Below are 19,697 nucleotides of genomic sequence, written 5' to 3' on the forward strand. Positions count from 1 at the left end.
GAGAAAAAAAATTTTAATTGCAATTTTGATTATTTATGTTACCCACATTAACACTTCTATATTCAATATACTGCAAGCATTTTTTGAACTAGATAAACTCAAATAGCACTATAATAATATTTTTAAACATATGGAAGATGACTATTACAGAAAACATTTTTTTAAGGAAAGGCCTTTAAAGGCTTAATGGGATGATGTGAAAACTCTCTACAGAACTGTGTATGCGGAGCAAGGTTTGATGCATGATGATTCACAGTCACTGCTTCTGTCTTAGGAGCAATGCAAGAAAGCCACAGTGCCATAGCATAAAAGACTGAGCACTTGGCAGTTTGAGTGGGAAAGGAGTACAGGCATTTCCCATGGGTCACACAGCGTTGGCACCTAGTTACCACTTGAACCAATGCACACTATATGCTCTTCTCTCTCTCTAAGAGCATTATTAATCAATTTGAAGAGGCACATTTTCTCCTTTAAAGACTCAGGTGTTGTTGCAGAAAATATTCACCTGTCCCACAAATTAATAATAATTATTCATTTGTTAATATGATAGAATTTGTTTTGCATTCAGACAGGGAACTCAGTTCAGGCCATTATTCTGCCTAAACAAAGCTACTGGACCTCAGTTTACCCAAATTGTGACAATATGTGTTATATTGTAGACACAGAGGACACTTCCTTTCATTTCACCTGCCTTTCAGTAAGACTCCAGACAAACCCTAAAATCATGGAGGATACTCAAGCTCAGATGGAGAATATCTGAAACTCTGCCAAGAACATCCAAAACAATGTGTGAACTACTGTTTTCTAAAAGACATACGTTCCATTTGATTCAGAAGGCAAGTTTGAAAACAAGTAACACAGAGTGCTGTGTAGAAATGAGCAAAGCACAGAACTTATTATTTATTTCTCCTCTCTCCCTATCATATCACTAAAATAAATATGAGCATGCCTGGCTACAGGGCAGTGAAGACTGCATTTTTAGACATGAGTAAGTGATGAACTTTCAGTATTAAGCACTAAATTATAGGTTGCTTAAAATAGTTTCCACAATACCTGAAAGGCATCCTGATGTTCATTCTCTCTGCATATTTGCACAATGTCTCCCACGGACAGTGAATTTTAACAAACATGATATCACTGTTGGTAACAGCTGGCTGTAAAGAGCAGTAACATGCAAATACATATTAATAATTTAAACCTACAGCAATCACCCTTCTAGAAGCATTCTTCAGGGTCAATTTCTGATTTTATGCCTGAATTGGGCATGCAACTCTGAAAATAAGTGCTCTTCTAGACAAAGGAAAATCAGTAACCTTTTTCCCTTACAAACTCTGTAGTATGTGTAGACAAGTGGGACAAAAGGAATCTGTAGGGAAAGAGCTGCAGTAAAGACTTTATGCAGCACCTTTTTGGATGGAATTAATTTTAAATCTCAAAAAAAATCACCTTAGATAAGCAGATTGAAGACCATTCTCTGTGTCTCCCATTAAAGGAGAAGTGTGGTCAGCTGCTAGAGACATGAGAACAGATGAGAGAAGGCTCCAGGCTGCCAAAATGGTAACTCAAGGGAATGATTCAATAATTGAGTTATCTGCTGGGAATTTTTAAATGTGTATGAACTGGGATGGTTTTTTGTTCAAATTACCATGTGTACTCTACACACGTTTTTCATCACTGATTTATTTACACATAAAACAAGAGTTTCAGCCTTACAGATTTCTATATTCACCTTCTCTTGTGAACACTTCAGTTCCCACCCTTTTCCCAGATGTATTTGCTTGAGATTTTCTAACTAGATATTTTTGTATTTGAGTTAAGTCTGATTAAAGTTGCCAAAAACCTGACTATGCAACATTTGGTAAGTAAAGGTAAAAGAAAATGTACTTAAATGGTTAATAACACTTAAAATGTTTACAATTTTATCTACATTTTATCCATACTACTACCACCTCAAATATTTTACTTTATCAAAAGATGTGGATAAAATAAAATACTCGTGGAAAACAAAATATTTCAGCTCTTATAAAACAATTTGTTTCTGAATGTCAATAATTCTGAACTGACAAAAGCTAAGATTTGGCTACTTATTTAAACTGGATCAAAACCAGATACTTTTTCTACCATACTGTAACAATTTTAAAAGCCTTAAAACCAAATTTTAGTCAGGATGGTTATTTATGAATATTCAACATGCTATATTGTGAGCTCTATTTTGCAAGCTCATTGCTTAAACCCAGAAACACGTATTAGAACTCTACTGAGATGAAAAACCAAGACAAAAGACACATGAACAATAGGAGCTTACAACAGAATGGACTAAACATATACCTGTTCTGCAGGTCATTCCTGAGACAGCAAAAATGCAAAGCAATGTTTCCCTGGCTTCATTTTCTTCCATTTTTTATTAATACTACTACTACTAGCCACAGATTAACCACACAAGTGACAACCTTAACCCCTTGAGAAACAGTGAGACATTTAACACCAGGCATTCTGCTCGAAGACATGGAGGTTATGTATTACAGCAACAACATGGGTTACTGAAGCTGCTTCTGGTCTACAGTCATAAGAAGCTGAACTTCTCCCTCTGTACTGTGCTAAACTTCTGTGTACAAGCATGTGTCCCCAAATCATTTTAAACACACACTAGCAAACTATTCTTATTAGTTTAATACTGTTAAGCAGATGATGGCAGCAGCCTGACTGGAAAGGCTTGTAATTTTGTCTGGAATCTTTTATGAGTTCAGTAAAGTAGGATAGTATTATAAAGGGGTTTTTTTATGCCACATAAGCTACAGGACTCACCTCCCGCTCTAACATCAGCCCTTCTGCTCTCAAATTCTTCTCAAACGTGCTTCTTTTTTCTACCTGTGGACTTGATTTCTTGTAGACCAAGATGTAGTCGATGCGCTTTTTGCCATCTTTGAAGAAGAGTCCTGATGATGCCATGGCGTCACTCTAGCAAACATAAAAGAAAAATACTCTAAATATGGCATTTATAAAGATGAAGAGCCCCACTGTGATTTGTATATGACATAGCACTTCCTAAACCATGGAAATAGCCACACATCTAAAGGATGATGAATATGCAAAAAGTTCAGAAGAACAAAAAATTTATATGCATTAGTTGCTCAGGATTTCAAATTAATTAGAACAAAAGAAAATAAAACAGCTTTGCAGTTATATATTCCAGTTATTTCAACTGTGAAAACCACTAAAATTCTTCAGTGGTATGTATTGATATGAACTTTTGTTTATCCCTACTTTCAATTGGGAATTAAAAAAAAAATAAAGTCAATTGAAGCAATTTTCTCAGCTTTGTACCTGTGCAAACTTTATAAAACAAACATACCTGTATTTTCTCCAAGACAGAAATAAATGCAAAAATTTAAAAAGAAATTGTATTGATCGGAATGTTTGCATGGATAGTCTAGTTGAAGTGCTTTTTCAATGCCATGTTAGCAATGTTTCAATCTTGACTAGTTCCTTCCCACCATGCTTGCAAACACAAGGAATTACCTGACCCTCATATGGAAAACCCTGCTTTACATGCTGCTGCTAAGGAGCTATTTTTGCATTCTGTGCTTTGCATGATCCAGAACAGACACCAAACCAACTGATGACAGACTAAAGAATGATAGATTTATTAGGTTAGGATGGACCTCCAAGACCACTGAGTCCAACCAAACGCCACTTTGTGACAACTAAATCACAGAGCTAAGTGCCACATCCAGTCATGTCTCGAACACTTCCACAGATGGTGACCTACCACCTCCCAGGGCAGCCTCTTCCAATGCTTAACCACCCTTTCAGTGAAAAAACTGTTCCTGATGTCCAATCTGAGTGTCTCCTGGCGTAATTTGAGGCCATTTCCTCTAGTCCTCTTGACTGACAGAAGAGGCTGATTTCCCCATCTTCCTACAATGTCATTTCAGGAAGCTTTAGAGAGGACTCCTCTTCTGACTGAAGAACTCCACTACCCCCAGACACTCCTCATAAAACTTAATCTCTCTAGACCCCCCCAACAGCTCCACTGCCCTTCTCTGGACACACTCCAGCACCCTGATGTCTCTCTTGCAATGAGAGCACAGAGAGACAATCACAGCCCTGCTCTGTTTCTGATACAGGCCAGGTACCATTGGCCTCCTTGGCCAACTGGGCACACATATTCAGCCAGCTGAATCAGCATCCCCAGGTCCTGAAACCTTTGAAATCTGAAAAGGTAAACTGAGAAACTATGATCACCTTCTGGAGAATGCAGCACTCATTTAAACATAAACCATCCAGAAGAACATTAGTTTCAAGAAGTATACATTACACCCATCATAAATGGGTCCAAATGAGTATGAATGCTGCATCTTCTGAACAATGGGATGACACTGGTCTTAGAAATTAATCCTACTTGGATTATTTAGACACGAAATTTACAATACTCAGTTATACTCAACAGGGACTTTCTCTATTCAAAACTAGAACCATGTATCAGTGCATGATATCAGCATTATAAATACTGGATACCAGCTCACTTGTTTCTATGTGAAATGTTTTTCTTACGCCCACATCTCTCACTGCCAGCTTTCTACACATTTAGTGCTTCTGAGAACTCCTCAGTCTGCAAAACCTAAACCATTCTAACAAGATTCTCTTTCTTTGCTTTTTTAATTCCCAAAATAAAAAATAACAACAGTCTGTCTCAGACCATCTACCGTTATAAAGGAGTGCATCATCTTACACCTGGGAACATTATTTAAGTACATTAAGCTTCAATTTAGAATCATAGACCTCTAAGATCACTGAGTCCAACCATTAACCCAGCACTATACCATTTCCCCAAGGGTCACATTACACACCTTTTAAATACCTCCAGGGATGCTGATTCCACTTCCCTGTGCAGCCTGTTCCAATGCCTGACCACCCTTTCAGTGAAGAAGTTTCCCCTAGCAGCCAAGCTAAACCCATCCTGGTTTAACTTGAGGATGTTTTATCTTGTCCTGTAACTTGTTACTGGAAGAGGCTGAGCCCCCATGGCTAAACCTCCTTTCAGGTAGTTGTAGAGAGCAGTAACACCCTGCCTGAGCTTCCTTTTCTCCAGATGAACAACAGCAGCTGCCTCAGATGCTCCATGTAAGACTTGTGCCCTGGATCCCTCTTAGAACACACTCCAGCACCACTGTATCTCTTCACATTCAGATAAATAATATCTGAAGTCCAAATTGAGGTAGTAAAGAGTGTCAACCAATACTGTTTGTGCACTGAATATAGGGTCTGTCGTCGCTTCTAAGAATTCTGAATGGGAACGGTAGTAAAACCATTATTTTTTATAATGTTGTAGATTTAATGATCTAAATCTATAAGATCCAGAGATTTGAGGGTGAGGTAGTAGACTGAAGGTTCAAAAGTGCAAGTTTAAATATGCAAGTTTATAAAACACAAACTTTTTCAGGTTCAAGACACAAGCAATTAAACTGCTCTTCAACAATGAAGGATTCCTGCACAATTATTTTACAAAACCAGACCAGGGCTGCTTTTATGGTTCATGATGCAGGCACAATAAGATACAAAAAAGCCTGGCCAAAACTCCCCCAAAGGGGAGATCTATAACTTCTCTAACACATTTTCTGCTCATGCAATTGCTATACAGGCATGCTGCAAATTACACCCACGTTTTGTAATGCACTTATACTGCCTTTCTTTGATTTATTATTTCTAGTCTTTCTTTCCTCATTACTGAAACATCTGATTTTATTCAGTCTTAGAAAAACATGCTTTGTTCCTCAGATTAATGACAGTATCCAAATATGACCTCATACTCATCAACATCAAACAGAATTATTTGGGATCAATGTTAAAGACATAATGAGCAGTGAAGACAGTAGAAAGAAATCTTCTCTCCTTGTTTATCCCAGACCACTTTCAGAGAACAACCCCCACAGGTTGAGAAGTGCACTAGTGAAGCCATTTACGACATTCATGCAGGGAACCTGGCCTATATTACACCGATTTCATGACTGATTCCCTTTAATGCTACTGGCACCATTAGTTTCACTTTTGTGCTATTCACAAGCAAGGTGACCACCTATATTAGCAGTAATGCAGTAATTACTTAAGTAATTAAGTACCAGTAAAAGAATCTATATGGTTGATTTGTATGGATGATTTAGTTGCATTTTTTCAGTTGATATGAAGGAGCTCCATAACATGAAAGAGAGCAGTAATTTCAATTAAACATATAAGTCAGGGCATATCATCTATACTAGCACAAGGAATCAGCTGTTAGTACAGTGGGCATTCAAGCACAGATCATTTATTATTTATCTGCTGGTTTAGACCAATACATTAATTCATTCTTTCACCTTTTTCAACAGAGAAAAGGATCAGAAAAGGAGAAAAGCATCAGAAAAAATATTTTGTGCAAAGACATTACTCTCCTCTATTCTGTTTAAGATTTCCTGTTTCACCTGAAAAATGTGTATAAAAGGACTAATCAAAATTCTCTCATCCTCTCCATCACCTGACTCCTCCAGATTTTTTTAAACAGTACCCATCTGTTAAGCTTTCTTACATTTACACACAAATGAAAACTCGTTTGTTTTGAAAAAAACCTTTTAGAGTATTGCAATATAGTTCAGATAGCAAGCTCAACAATTTAATTTAACCTTGTTCTTTCAAAGCCTTTAAATAGAAGAACTTCAACTGTGAGGCACCATTTCACTCAAGCTTGTCCATTATGCAGAATCATAATACACTGGCTTGCATCAGAGTAAACTATTACCTGAAGCTTTGATAGCATAGATCCGCTGCAGTTTCTTGGTTTTATTATGTGTCAACAATTTTGGTTGCGTCATAGTTTGTGGTTAGTATAACAAATCACATGACACACTGCTTTGATGTCTGAAAGTGTAAAATTCAAAATACTGCCACTATCATTCAACTGAAATTTACACAAGGCAAAACACGTTGATCAATTTAGCCTAGAAAAAAGGGATTTTGGCTAAAAAAAAAAAAAAAAAAGGTGGAAGTACAAATTGATCAATTTAGCCTAGAAAAAAGGAATTTTGGCTCAAAAAAAAAAAGGTGGAAGTACAATGCAAATATTTAGTAAAGCTATAAAATAAAACACTTTATCTGAAATTTTCTAAGCACATATCCAAGTTAGACTTGATCATTTTGTGTTTGTAGGAATGGATAAGCCATGAACAGATTTACTAGAATCATCCTTTCAATTACTTAATTTCTAAACCAGATTGATGATTTTAAGTGTATAATGGTTTAATGTTCTTCTTGTGCAAATAACCTAGGAAAGAAAACTGGGGACATATTTGCATATGCAAAGACATCCAAACTATCCTGGGCATCAAAGACAACATGACAGGCTGCCATAATTACCCACACTAGCGCATTTCTGTGAGACTACACTGCTGGGCAGAGCAAAGCTTTTTTTCTGTGGAGACAAAGACTTCCAGAAATATCTGACCTTCCTAATTAAACTGCAGTTTAACCTTTTTAGGAGTAAACTAAAGGATTAGCAATTACTTTAGCTTATTCACAGAGGATATGTTTTTCTATTTATAGTCTACTCAGACTTACAGGGTAAGCATGAAAAATGCATTTGTATATGTTATGAAAAACATCTGACTTCACGAAAGGAGTGGGTTAGGTGATATGCAAAATTTTTAAAGGAAGTCTGTTCAATATTACCATATGAGGGAGCAGCAGTGGAGGATGTTTGGAGACAGGAGGAGGGAGGCTTTTTCATATTTAACCTCTTCTCATTTGCTCTTGAGGTCTAATAGGGATGTCTTAAGAAGCAAACTAACATGACCACTGAAAATTTTTATTTACATGTTTCTTTTCAAACATTTTCATCTTTAGGTTGAAAATACTTGCTACTTACCCTCAAGTTCCTGAAATATTTTCTGAGCTTTTTTTTTGGCTTTTTTTTTTTAACAAAATCGCAGAGGAGATGAGAGCCAAGCACTAAAAGCACAAGCATGAAGTCAACTTTTGTTGCACTTTACGACATCCTTCCGTTCTGGGATAATGATTTTATCTGTTATCATTGTTGTTAGGCTTTATTCACTCCTGTGTTATTAGACTGCATTTTTGGACTACCAGATAAAGGCAGTAAATTAGGCTATTGTATAGGTAGCATTTCTTCATAGTTCCTGAATCCACAGCGATAATAATGCAAACCTTGTTCCAAAAATCCTTTCTTTACCTTTCCAGATAGCAAAATGCATTACCTAGACAAAAAATTTACAGGATCAGAGAGAGTAACACTGATGTAGTGACTGGAAGCAAATTGAAGAGCAATTTCTCAAATATTCCTATCTTGCTACTAAACAGGCAATATCAATAGGTAAAGAATTGGCTGTTACTGATTTTGCCATTTCTCTGGGAAAACATTGCCTTCCACTCAAGCTAAAGTCTGTTTAAGCCTGCTTCCCTTTCCTTAGCAAACTAGAGCATTTCAAGCATCAACCTTTCACTCAGGGACCTTCTCGTTTTCTACATTTCCCATGCAAAGGAGATACTATTCATTTTGGCTCAACAGACACTCATTGGCCTCATTTTTCCTTGCGAGACCCCTTGGCAGAACCACATACATAAAATTGTACTTTCTGTGCAATTTCAAGAGCAGCTAGTGATGAAAAGTTGGCAGAGATGGATAACGATGACAGCTTTTTCATGGGTCTGAGCAACTCACAATTTTTCAGTACGAAATCTGTGGATTCTGAAATATACCAACCTACACTATAGGAAGCAGCCAGTTACAGATCATTATCATGCAAACAAGAAAAGTAGACGAATACACTGGCAGCTGGCTGTTATAAGAAAATTATCTGATTTTTCAAAGCTTTAAAATGTAACAACAAGAATCAGATTTTATGAAGGTATCATGCATGTAATCTGAAAAACTAAACAATTCCTGAAAACAGAAGTGCATTGACTTTCATCATGTCAGCAAGACATGCTCACCACTGCTAAAGTATCCAAGCAGCTTATTGCTCAGAAAGATAATGGCACCAAGAAGTAATTGCAAACAAATTTTTTCGCAATTTTCCCCACAATCTCTCAAGAATACAACAACCCTTCCAAAACAAGCAAAAATTAGAAACATTAAAAAGAAGAGAAGAAGAATATGCCTTTATCCTTGTATTCCTGGTCAATGCAGTGATTCTCATTATCTGGTCAGACTGAGGAGAGTTGTTACTGTGACAGATTAGTTTACACTTCAAATACGTGAGAGTACTCACCAGCTGTGAAGCTGTACTGCAGTATTCTGTGTTTTCAGCACTCTCAGAAAGAGTTAGAAGCCTTCTTTTGATAGTTTTGTATCAATTTGGGGAAGAAATTTCCCTAAGGCTTTTTAAACTAATTGCCACAAAGACTTCTATAATAATCCAAAGGCAAAACAGTAGTGCTCCTTTCTAAGACTAATCTAAATTCCCCTTGCCTTTTTCCTGTGGAAGCAGGCAAAGATAAAGGGAAGGAGAATCCTGCTTGGTTGCTTCAGGTGCTGGCTTTGGCTGGGATAGAGTACATTTTCTTCGCAGTAACTGGTACAGGGCTGTGTTTTGAATTTTGGGTTTAACCCAGCTGGGGTTAAACCACGACACCTCATTTGCAAAAGCAGTCCTTCTAAATACAGAAGGAAGTTTCCAGAGTAGTTGTTGGGATAAAAGGAATTGTCAAAATTAAAAGCCAGAGGCACCATGAGAAAACTGTTTGTATTCCTGGTCAATGCAGTGTTTCTCATTCTCATTATCTGGTCAGACTGAGGAGACTTGTTACTGTGACAGATTAGTTTACACTTCAAATACGTGAGAGTACTCACCAGCTGTGAAGCTGTACTGCAGTATTCTGTGTTTTCAGCACTCTCAGAAAGAGTTAGAAGCCTTCTTTTGATAGTTTTGTATCAATTTGGGGAAGAAATTTCCCTAAGGCTTTTTAAACTAATTGCCACAAAGACTTCTATAATAATCCAAAGGCAAAACAGTAGTGCTCCTTTCTAAGACTAATCTAAATTCCCCTTGCCTTTTTCCTGTGGAAGCAGGCAAAGATAAAGGGAAGGAGAATCCTGCTTGGTTGCTTCAGGTGCTGGCTTTGGCTGGGATAGAGTACATTTTCTTCGCAGTAACTGGTACAGGGCTGTGTTTTGAATTTTGGGTTTAACCCAGCTGGGGTTAAACCACGACACCTCATTTGCAAAAGCAGTCCTTCTAAATACAGAAGGAAGTTTCCAGAGTAGTTGTTGGGATAAAAGGAATTGTCAAAATTAAAAGCCAGAGGCACCATGAGAAAACTGTTTTTAAACTCTGAACCCATTTTTTCAGTAGGTCAATACCTACGAAGACTGCAAGATAAAAAGTGTATTTTTGTTTAAACTTAATACAAATATAAAACTCCTCTTTAAACTTTAAAAGAGAGTTAGTTTACTGGCTGACTATGAACTTCATAAGCATCCTGAATGCAGGGCTTGGAAAAAATACAACTAGTGGTTATTTTATATTTTACATGGAAATAGAAAAAAAAGTATTTTGCTGTAGCACAGTGAAATCCTTGTTACTAGACAGACAGTACAGCATCTGTTACTAGATTGTTTTGGCAGCAGCCTTACCTATTATTAAAACTATTTAGTGCTCAGTAACACGATCTAAATTCTACAGACTCCACATTGTTTTTCTGCCTTTTCAGCCACAATTAACATAAAAGGCTTTGTCTATTTAATCAACAAAATCAAACAAGAACATCCATTATTATTTGTCTTTGTTCAGCTAGTCTTGCAGAAAGAGACAAAAAAAAAAATCTTTGAATACAAGAAATTCTCATTGCAACACTTTAGATTAAAATGTAACCCAGGAAAGGTTACATACATGACATATATATGTAATTTGTCATTCCTGAAGTTGCATTTTCATGTCACAGATTTCCAGTCTGTAAATACAATTTCCTCTAAGCCTATTTAAAAATTATTAGATAGCTACTACTATAAAAGATTTTTCTAAAAGCATCCTATGAAATGAAGCCTCAGAGGTCACATCTACCAGTGTTCCAGAATACTGCAGTAATGAAGATGAGTGTGACAAGCAATAGAGCTGTTGTAGGACTCATGAAGAAAACATTCAGTGTCAAAATCACAAAGTGCCACAGGTATCATCCATGAAACAACTCTGAAATGGTCTCCTGAAGAGAATAGCACATGGGCTGTGAGTACAGCAGAGACGCTTAGAGTAATTCAAGCATTACTAGAGATTTGTAACACAGGATTACTGATGGCTACAGTAAAAAAAACCCTGTGCTGCAGAATTCACTATTTCCAGAGTGTGAAGAAGAAAATTATTCAGAACTTCTTGAGGTCAAGTCACTTGCCATATGTATGCAAGCAGTTAGGCTTGGAAAGGAGATGGAAAGGAGAATTAAGGGTCTTCTAGTTGAAAGTATGACTAAAAAAAAAATACATTTTGTGAACAGAAAATCCATCATAATTCTTTGACATTATAGTGGATTAACTGCTGGAGAAAATGCACTGTGATAAATAGTATAATTATGCAATTACTAAGCAAGACAGCAAGCCAGATTTATCTGGTGAGATGAGATGGCTTTTCCAGGGCTTTAGTTGAGGTTCCTGACAATGCTCCTACGTTCACCTATGTATAAGTGAGTTTTATCTTTCATTCGATGTGTCTAGATATCATTTTGATACCGCTTAGAAGGAGCATCTTATACTCTATCTAGATCACTCTTGACTGACCATTTGCTACATAAACATCCTTCTACACTCTCAGAATTTCTGAGGCCTCCCAGACAACAAGAATTCCACTCCATGCTCAGAATTCTATATCCTAAATTCTGTGCAATATAACTTCATTGAAAGAAGGGTACTACAACTCAGATGAGTCAATAAAATGCATAAGAATCCCTGATTTTATATCATTTTCCTTGATTTCAGTACAGAGAATTCCATTCACTGATTCTGTCACTCAATCTATAATATTGCTACTAACACCCTCCAAAATCATCAGGATTAATAAAATCCTCAACACTGTCTTCTTAACGTTAGCAAGCAAGGCAAAATTGCGGCCTCCAAATAAAAATTGATACAAAACTTTTTAACCTATTCATACATTTTTAGCAAACAACAACATTTGTGTTCATTAGTTCTAAATTACATCATTCTCTTTCATTAACTAATATTCTATCCTCTATTGCTTATTTTGTTCTCTTTGAACACCCTAATTAGTTCATATTTTACTACCACTTTCCTCCAGCACACATACTTAGTCTCTTCTTTATGTTCTGGTTTCTGCAAAATGACCTTGCGATCCAAAAATCCTGTACTCCTTGTATCCAGTTTCAACAGTACATCTCTCTCCCCCCAGGCTTTCTTCATTGAAGCATATCAAGTTCAGTTTTACAAAAGTAATTTCAGTTTACCAAAACTAATTGCAGTAATTTTATGCAGTTGTGTTCCCATAATAGCAGCTCATGACAACTTTGCTAAATGCTAACTAGAAGAGATTTAAGACTTAACACACTGCTTATGATTAATTAAAACAGTTAATTTAAAGTTATTTAAAACCACAAATTAAAATTATTTTAGAAGTTTTATGATTTCCAACAATTTGGGAGCCACCTAAATTTCTTACCATGAGATGCCCGTTTGCTTAGGCTGCAACATATGCTGCTTTAAAAACTGCATTTTAAAAATACTTAAGCACATTCTGACAGTTGATGCAACTCAATAGAATTTTGTGTCCATTACCTTTAAAGATGATTTAGTTCGAGGTTCTGTTCTCTGCCTGGTGAGCTTATTTTGAATAAGCAATGACTGATCGGTACGAGCATCATAATTCCCATGTTCTGAATCATCTGTGTACGTATCTTTGTCCTTTCCTACGCCTGGAGGAAAACCAGAAGAAAACAATGGGCTCATTTTAGATTATAACAGATACAAACAAACAGCATTATTACAGACACAGTTGAATATTCATCTTATGTATACACTTGTTAATAACGCACTTATTTTCCTGTTAAACCTTCATACTTGAAACGTTACAATGTTCATCTTAAATTAGAAGTGACGGCTATTTTTAGTAGAAGGTCAATAGAAATGGTTTCTTTTATTAACTTACAAATAAAAAAGTCCATAACCTCCCTTGCAGTAGTTCTAAAAAACAAAGTAATATGACTATTCAACTGCTTGACTCACAGTTGTTGAGGCTCAGGATGTTTCACCAAACAGGCGGCACAGCCTGCAGACCAAAGTAATATTTTAAATCTAAACAAGCAACTGAAATGCCCAGTTCCCCTACACACATGCAGATATTCCATTGGAAAATTTGCACAATAAGATATTGGAGTAAGTGCCCAGAACACATTTTAATAGGTGTACCTGATGCTGGTAGGAGGCCTTCGTGGAGGAAGTGTTCGCATTCTCAATGGATTTAGTTCTAATTGCTCAGGTAAAGCTTTTATGAAAACTTAGCTGAGTACCATAAGAGAGCTGCAGGAAAGTGAGGCCCCTCCTCAGAGATCACCCATATAGTCCATCAAAGAATCATGACAATTCTTGCCCTACACACCCAGCAGGAGTAAAATGAAGGGCAATGCCTGCGCAGTGCTGGACTGTAAAGTTTTAATCAATGATGGAAAATGGCTAGTCTTGAAAAAATATGTTAAAGATTAAAAAGATGGAATCATCATTGCCACACAGTTTTACCTTGGACAAATCGGAAAAAGAAATATATTCAGACAAAAAATTTACCCACAAATCCTGAGTCAAGTTCCCATCTCAGCTTTCACATCAACATGGGAAAAGTCAGGTGGACTAGGAACAGCATTTAGCTCAGTAATTCGAAACCCTAAATAGAAGCCAAGAAAAAAAGTCGTGGTTGCTGTGGGAACCACAATCTTGAATTTCATGGATTTTAAATTCATAAAAGTTCATCTGCAACATTTAAGTATTTTTCATTAACTTGATCAGTTAAATTCTCTACACTAAGCACTACAGAAATTAAAAAAAACAACCACAATTATCTCACACACCCTAAACATTTCGCATTTCTGAGATGCAATATTAAAAATCAGAACATTTACTGAGTGCTAATTTTTCCTCAGTTTAGTTACTACATAATTACACTAAATATTCCCTTGATAATTTCTAACATTGATATTAACCATGGTAAATTTGTGATGGGATTTCTTAATGTACAAACCAGCTTGTTTTAATTGTCAATGTGCCTAGTTCAGGGGTTTTATTTATTTTAAACAATGATATAACTTGATATACAACTTGCTCTCTGCTCAACAGAAATGAATGCAGTTTAAAGAAGGCTTCAGGTAGGTATATAACGTAGGAAACAGGTACTTAACAACTCTGCAGATTTGACTTACGCCTAGGTTAGATGAGCTCTTAGTTTTAGGAGTCAGTAAAATGAAGAGACAGGCCTATGAAACCTAAACTAGATCATTTAAGCTGAAAGAAAGACTATACTTCTATTAAAAATCTGTTTCTATGAGGGAAGTTTTAGAGGATTAGACATTATGAGTACACCTAGTACTAAAAAACAAAAAAACTTTCGCAACTTTTTAAATTTAAATAACTTGAAGTTATGAAAAAGTTTTCCCTCTGTGCCCAACACACTTTACCTGCTAAACATTTTTATGCTTTCAAGGACATATATTTCAAATTGCAGTATCTCCCTTCCATAAAAAAAAAAAATCTTGCACCTAGAGACATCTCCTATTTTTCCTAAAATGTAGTCAAAATTTGTTTTAGCTAAACAAAAACCCAAAACAACCGTTAAAATGAAATAAATTTATAAAAAAATGTTTTCTAAAATTCATAGATACTTTCTATTCTATCTTTCAGCAGTTAATGACTTATTTATACATAAAAGCACTCTCCCACTATGTAATGATATTAATTCAGTAAAAAGGGGAATATTATTTAGCACTTGAACATTCCACTCAAACTAGCCCCTTGAGGCTGTAAGCTGCTGGTCCCTGCTCCACCATGAACCTCCACGGGCTCCAGGGGCACAGCCTTCCTCACCATGGTCTTCCCTACAGGCTGCAAGACCACCTCTGTTCTTGCTGAAGTTGCCCTTGTGTATTTTTTTTTCCCCCTTCTCAAATCTGTTATTCCAGAGGCACGTCCACAGCTGCTGATGAGTCCAGCCTTGCCAAGCAGCAGGTCTGCCTTGGCGCTGCTGCCCCTGGCACTACCAGACACAGGGGAAGCTTCCAGCAGCTTCTCAGAGAAGCCAGCCCTGCAGCTCCGCCAGCCACCTAACACTGACCACGCAGACCCAGCACAGCAGCCCAGGTAAAAGAGTCTCACCGACACAAACCCAACACAGCTGCTCAGGTAAAAGAGTCTCACCGACATAAACACAATGCGCATGACCCTTCACAAGACCTCTCTGTGAGTTTCCAGAGTACCTACTAACAGGAGAAAGATGTAAACATCCATCTTTGTACAAAGTCTTAGCTCTCAAAGACTTCCTTCAGGGGCTGTTCTCACAAGCAGAGGCTCACCTGGGGCAGCAGAAGCAGCTCTGGGCTGGGCTCCAGAGCAGCAAATTCCCTCCCCCAGCAGCCTCCCCAGCCCCACTCCTGCACTATCTCCCCCTCAGAGAGAACCTCTGGGACAAGACAAGTGCAACCAGATGCCCTCCTCCCCTGAGGCTTGGCCACTTGTTTTGTTTCCCTAAGTACCCAGTTGTTAATGTGTCCTAGCAACTTATGGGAAAAAATTCTGTAAGGAAAAAGGAACGCAAGGAAAGAGACCTAACCCTCATCAATCACAAAAACCTGTCAACGCTTCCTGACATATAATTTGGCAACACTTGACGCATGACAGCAAGATTTGCCCTATAAGGTCACTTACATGATAAAACATTGAAGACATGATAAAACATTGAAGACACAATAATGCAGAAGCATTTAGTTTAGAAATAGATAGCTAGGTCCACATTTTGAACCTTTCTTTTTGGGTCTTCTTAACTGCTCGGCTATCTTTCTTACTATCATACTTTTCTGAAGAGCCAAAAGTGCATTTCAATGTTATGACAGGGGATAAAAAACACTTGTTCTGATTTCTCTGTATCCTGCCATCCAGTGATATATTTTATACATACACAGTGATGTATGGTAGCAAATGTTTTTCAATTGAAACGTGGCATAGTTATGGAAAGAAAAATTAATGTAAATATTCCTAAATCGTTTCTGTTTCATAAACTTGATATGACAACTCTACTCAATACTTTGGGCCTTTACATATTTAAGGATAGGCTTTGCAAAGCTTTAGTAAGAAAGAGATTATTGGTCAAGTAAATAATCCCCTTTTGTCCTAATTTAAATCCTAGGAAAAGCATGGAGAAGCACATCACTAGACACCTAAATAAATGACATTGTGATGGATTTAGGTATTATTTTATTTTGCTGTGTACCTGGAACGCTATATTAAACAGATAACATAGAAAGGTTTTCACCTACCTGTGCATGTATATTATTTAGATATGAAAAACCATCATAATTACCAGAACAACAGTGGAGCCACAACCTACACCAAAGGCAGCTTCAAGCATCTACTGCTTATTGCTCATCAGCCCCCCCCTTTTGTGCCCTGCTGTTGATGCAGTGCAGCTGTGTGCCCTCTGCTCCCTGCCACCTGCTGCTTATTGCTCATCAGCCCCCGCCCTTTTGTGCCCTGCTGTTGATGCAGTGCAGCTGTGTGCCCTCTGCTCCCTGTGGGATTGGGCAGCACCCCTGGGCACTCCATGGCTCCTCACCTTCAATAGCATTCACCTGTGCTGCACAGCTGGAGCCAATTAGGGATCAATTAGGGATCAGCCCCACTCCCAATCACCACCAACTGTGTGCCTCCACATGTAACAGACAAAGACAGACTTTTCTCAATGTACAATTTCTTATGAACTTTCAGACAGTGGTAACCATTACACAGAATATTTCTATTTTTTTTAAAAAGGGAGCCAGTCACATATTACTGCTCTTTAGAGGAGTTAAGATCGTGTACAAAACTGCTAGAGATAGATTAAATGTCTAAAGCACATCAATATTTTGAACTGCATACTAAGTCCAAAAACTAAACCTTATTAGGTCCCCACGAGCACTAAATAGATTACATAGCTTCTCCATCCATACTGCCAACTCTCCAGGCATGAACCAGCTCCAATATGGGAGCTGGACAGCTCTGGGTACAAGACAAACTGTTCTTATGCAGCTTTTCAGCCACCTCACTACACAACCAGAACAGATGTGACAGCCCTTATTCATGTAGGCACTAACCACAAGCTTAGGATAAAATTATTCTAGAGGCCATAATGGAAACACCACATTTCTGTTGAAGCAGAAACTGAACCTGGTTTCCTTGAATCATATCTTCTGTGATCTTTCAGTCCCTCTTTTTATATAAGCACTGTATGTACTGCACAGGTTATGCATATATATACATATATAGATATATGCCCGTTTTCAACTTATCATAACATCACAAAATTGACTTACAAACACTTCAATAATTGAGCATTGAAAAGTAGTTTTTATCATGCAGTTATAATTCTTTGTTGGATTGTTAGTTTTGGTTCAGCTCTTCATTTGTCACTTAACTGTATTGCAGCACAGCATATAAATATGCTGTCTTTTATACATAAACTCTGTACTAATTGGATTCAGGATAGATTCAGAATATAAGGTACCTGTCACAGCAAAATTGTTAATTATCTAGGAAGGCTTTCATGTCCTGCTAAGAAAGATGAGTTATTATGCACAAATCCTCATAACTAATGTAAGGTAGGGGAAAAAAGCAGAATTGAAAAAAGAATAAATTAGTGATGTTTTACTTGCTACTGAGTGTTACTTTTGTTCTTATTTCAACCCAGTAATGTCCACCTTCTGTCTCTGCCACCAGATGTGGGGGGGAGTGAGTCAGAGGGGCATTCCATTATGCCTGAAACCTCAAAGTTCATGTTATATGTGACAGAAGCTCAATATTCATCACTTGGATCGAATGTACTGCTTCCTCAAACTAAAAACACTACTTACCACCAAAAACTGACAGAGGAAAAATAACACAAATCCGCCATGTCCGTGATCCCATGTATCCCATTTATTTATGTGCAATTAACAAAGGTGTAATACATCGTCTTTTTACTTCATAAATCCATTAACATCATCAACTAAGCTTGTCCAACAGATTTATGGCCTCAGCTATAGCCAACTGAAATAAAAGAGAAGCTTTCCACTGAAGTCCTTTATTTGATGCCTGCTAATCTCCTCCACACAAGATAATTTTGCCTACAAACAATTCAGGAAGAGGAGAAAGCCTCTTTTGGCCTACATTTCTACAACACTGCCTAATTTAAAATTCACCACATTCACTTAATTCAGCTTTCTTTCATGCTCTCAGGAGAGCAGTTTGAAAATATTCACTAAGGTGGTGATACCCATTAATCAACCTTCTTTTCAAACTGCATGAAACTGCCAGAGTACCTACAAAGCATTGTATATGATCATCAAAGCTGAGGCTGCAATATTCCTTTTTCAGGTTGATTTTTTTACTTCCCCTCCCCCTCTACATCCAGACTCAAGATAAAATTGAAAATTTTAGACTTGGAGACAAATTCTTACCCACATAAACACAATATTTAAGGACCAACAAACTGTATTTTGAAGGTATACAGGCCATTTTGTTACATGCACCTTTTAACTGTCCCTTATTTCTCTTCACGAATCTAACAGAAAATGCTGGCAATTCTTATTACTGACCTCTGGCGTTTATTTTTAAACACTGTTTTCTTTCTTGCTTATAACTGACTAACCTAATCAGTTACACTTCTATAACTGTGAATAACTTCCCAGATTTCACTTATCTAATTTGGGATTGACTCAACATGGGCAAATTCATTAATCAGGTTAGAAAAGGGCAACTATTTAAATAGTTTTTCTTCCAGGAGCGTAGCTGTAGCCAGAAGAGAAGAAATATCCACACCAAAATTTAACACAATTTGGAACTGAAAAGAATCAGTCTATCTTTTCCTGAGTTGCTGAGCCCTCCATGTATCTTTTCAGGTTAAAACTAAGTAATGGGAATGAAAACCAGCATCAATTATTAAAAGAAAGAATTACTGCTGACATACATAAATACACAACAATATCAGCATGTGTACGTGTAAGCAATTCCATACATAATAAAACAGAGCAGGATATTAAAAATAGAGCAGGATACTAAAAAAAAAATAAATAAAAGAAGGAAATTATAACAGTAAAAACTCCTAGTATCCACGTTTGCCAATCAATTAGACTAGGAAAGGGCAGCAGCTTTAACTGGAACCTAAGACATGATTTTCTTATATAATCTTCATGCCAAACTTTTGGTCTGTGCCATGATTTTGGAGTATCTGGTTTTGAAGAAGTATCAATTTCACTATTCCAGCAGTTACCTACTCAGGAAACCTTGAGAAGCCCTCTTATCTATCATACATTTTAGGCATCAAGAAAAGCCAATGCTAAATCATGTGGGAGGTGAGCAGACCAAGCTTTCTGAAAACAGGTATCTTTCATTCAGCATGAAGATATGATTTCTAGTCTGATGTTCATCAACTGTGAGCAAAAATATCTTTCATAGCAGTTGTGTAAGGTGCAGAAATATCTCTGTGTCTGTATGGGTA

At 37.1% G+C, this 19,697-nt stretch overlaps 1 protein-coding gene across 2 annotated transcripts in view; it reads right to left on the minus strand.

The window, feature by feature from the left end:
* ANO3 (anoctamin 3) overlaps positions 1 to 19,697 on the minus strand; it is a 102,999-nt gene that overhangs the window by 42,382 nt on the left and 40,920 nt on the right. Inside the window, exons 4-7 of one of the 2 annotated variants that reach the window (XM_041411582.1) lie at positions 12,767 to 12,903; positions 11,772 to 11,774; positions 2,806 to 2,958; positions 1,054 to 1,154 (exon numbers count right to left, since the gene is read on the minus strand). In XM_041411582.1, coding sequence (XP_041267516.1) covers positions 1,054 to 1,154; positions 2,806 to 2,958; positions 11,772 to 11,774; positions 12,767 to 12,903 — 394 coding nt within the window. The remainder of the gene's footprint in view (positions 1 to 1,053; positions 1,155 to 2,805; positions 2,959 to 11,771; positions 11,775 to 12,766; positions 12,904 to 19,697) is intronic. The other variant, XM_041411573.1, reaches the window with a different exon arrangement.

The sequence above is a fragment of the Onychostruthus taczanowskii genome, unplaced genomic scaffold, assembly GCF_017590055.1.
Source record: "Onychostruthus taczanowskii isolate IOZ18803 unplaced genomic scaffold, ASM1759005v1 scaffold101, whole genome shotgun sequence".
Taxonomy (NCBI): Eukaryota; Metazoa; Chordata; class Aves; order Passeriformes; family Passeridae; genus Onychostruthus; species Onychostruthus taczanowskii.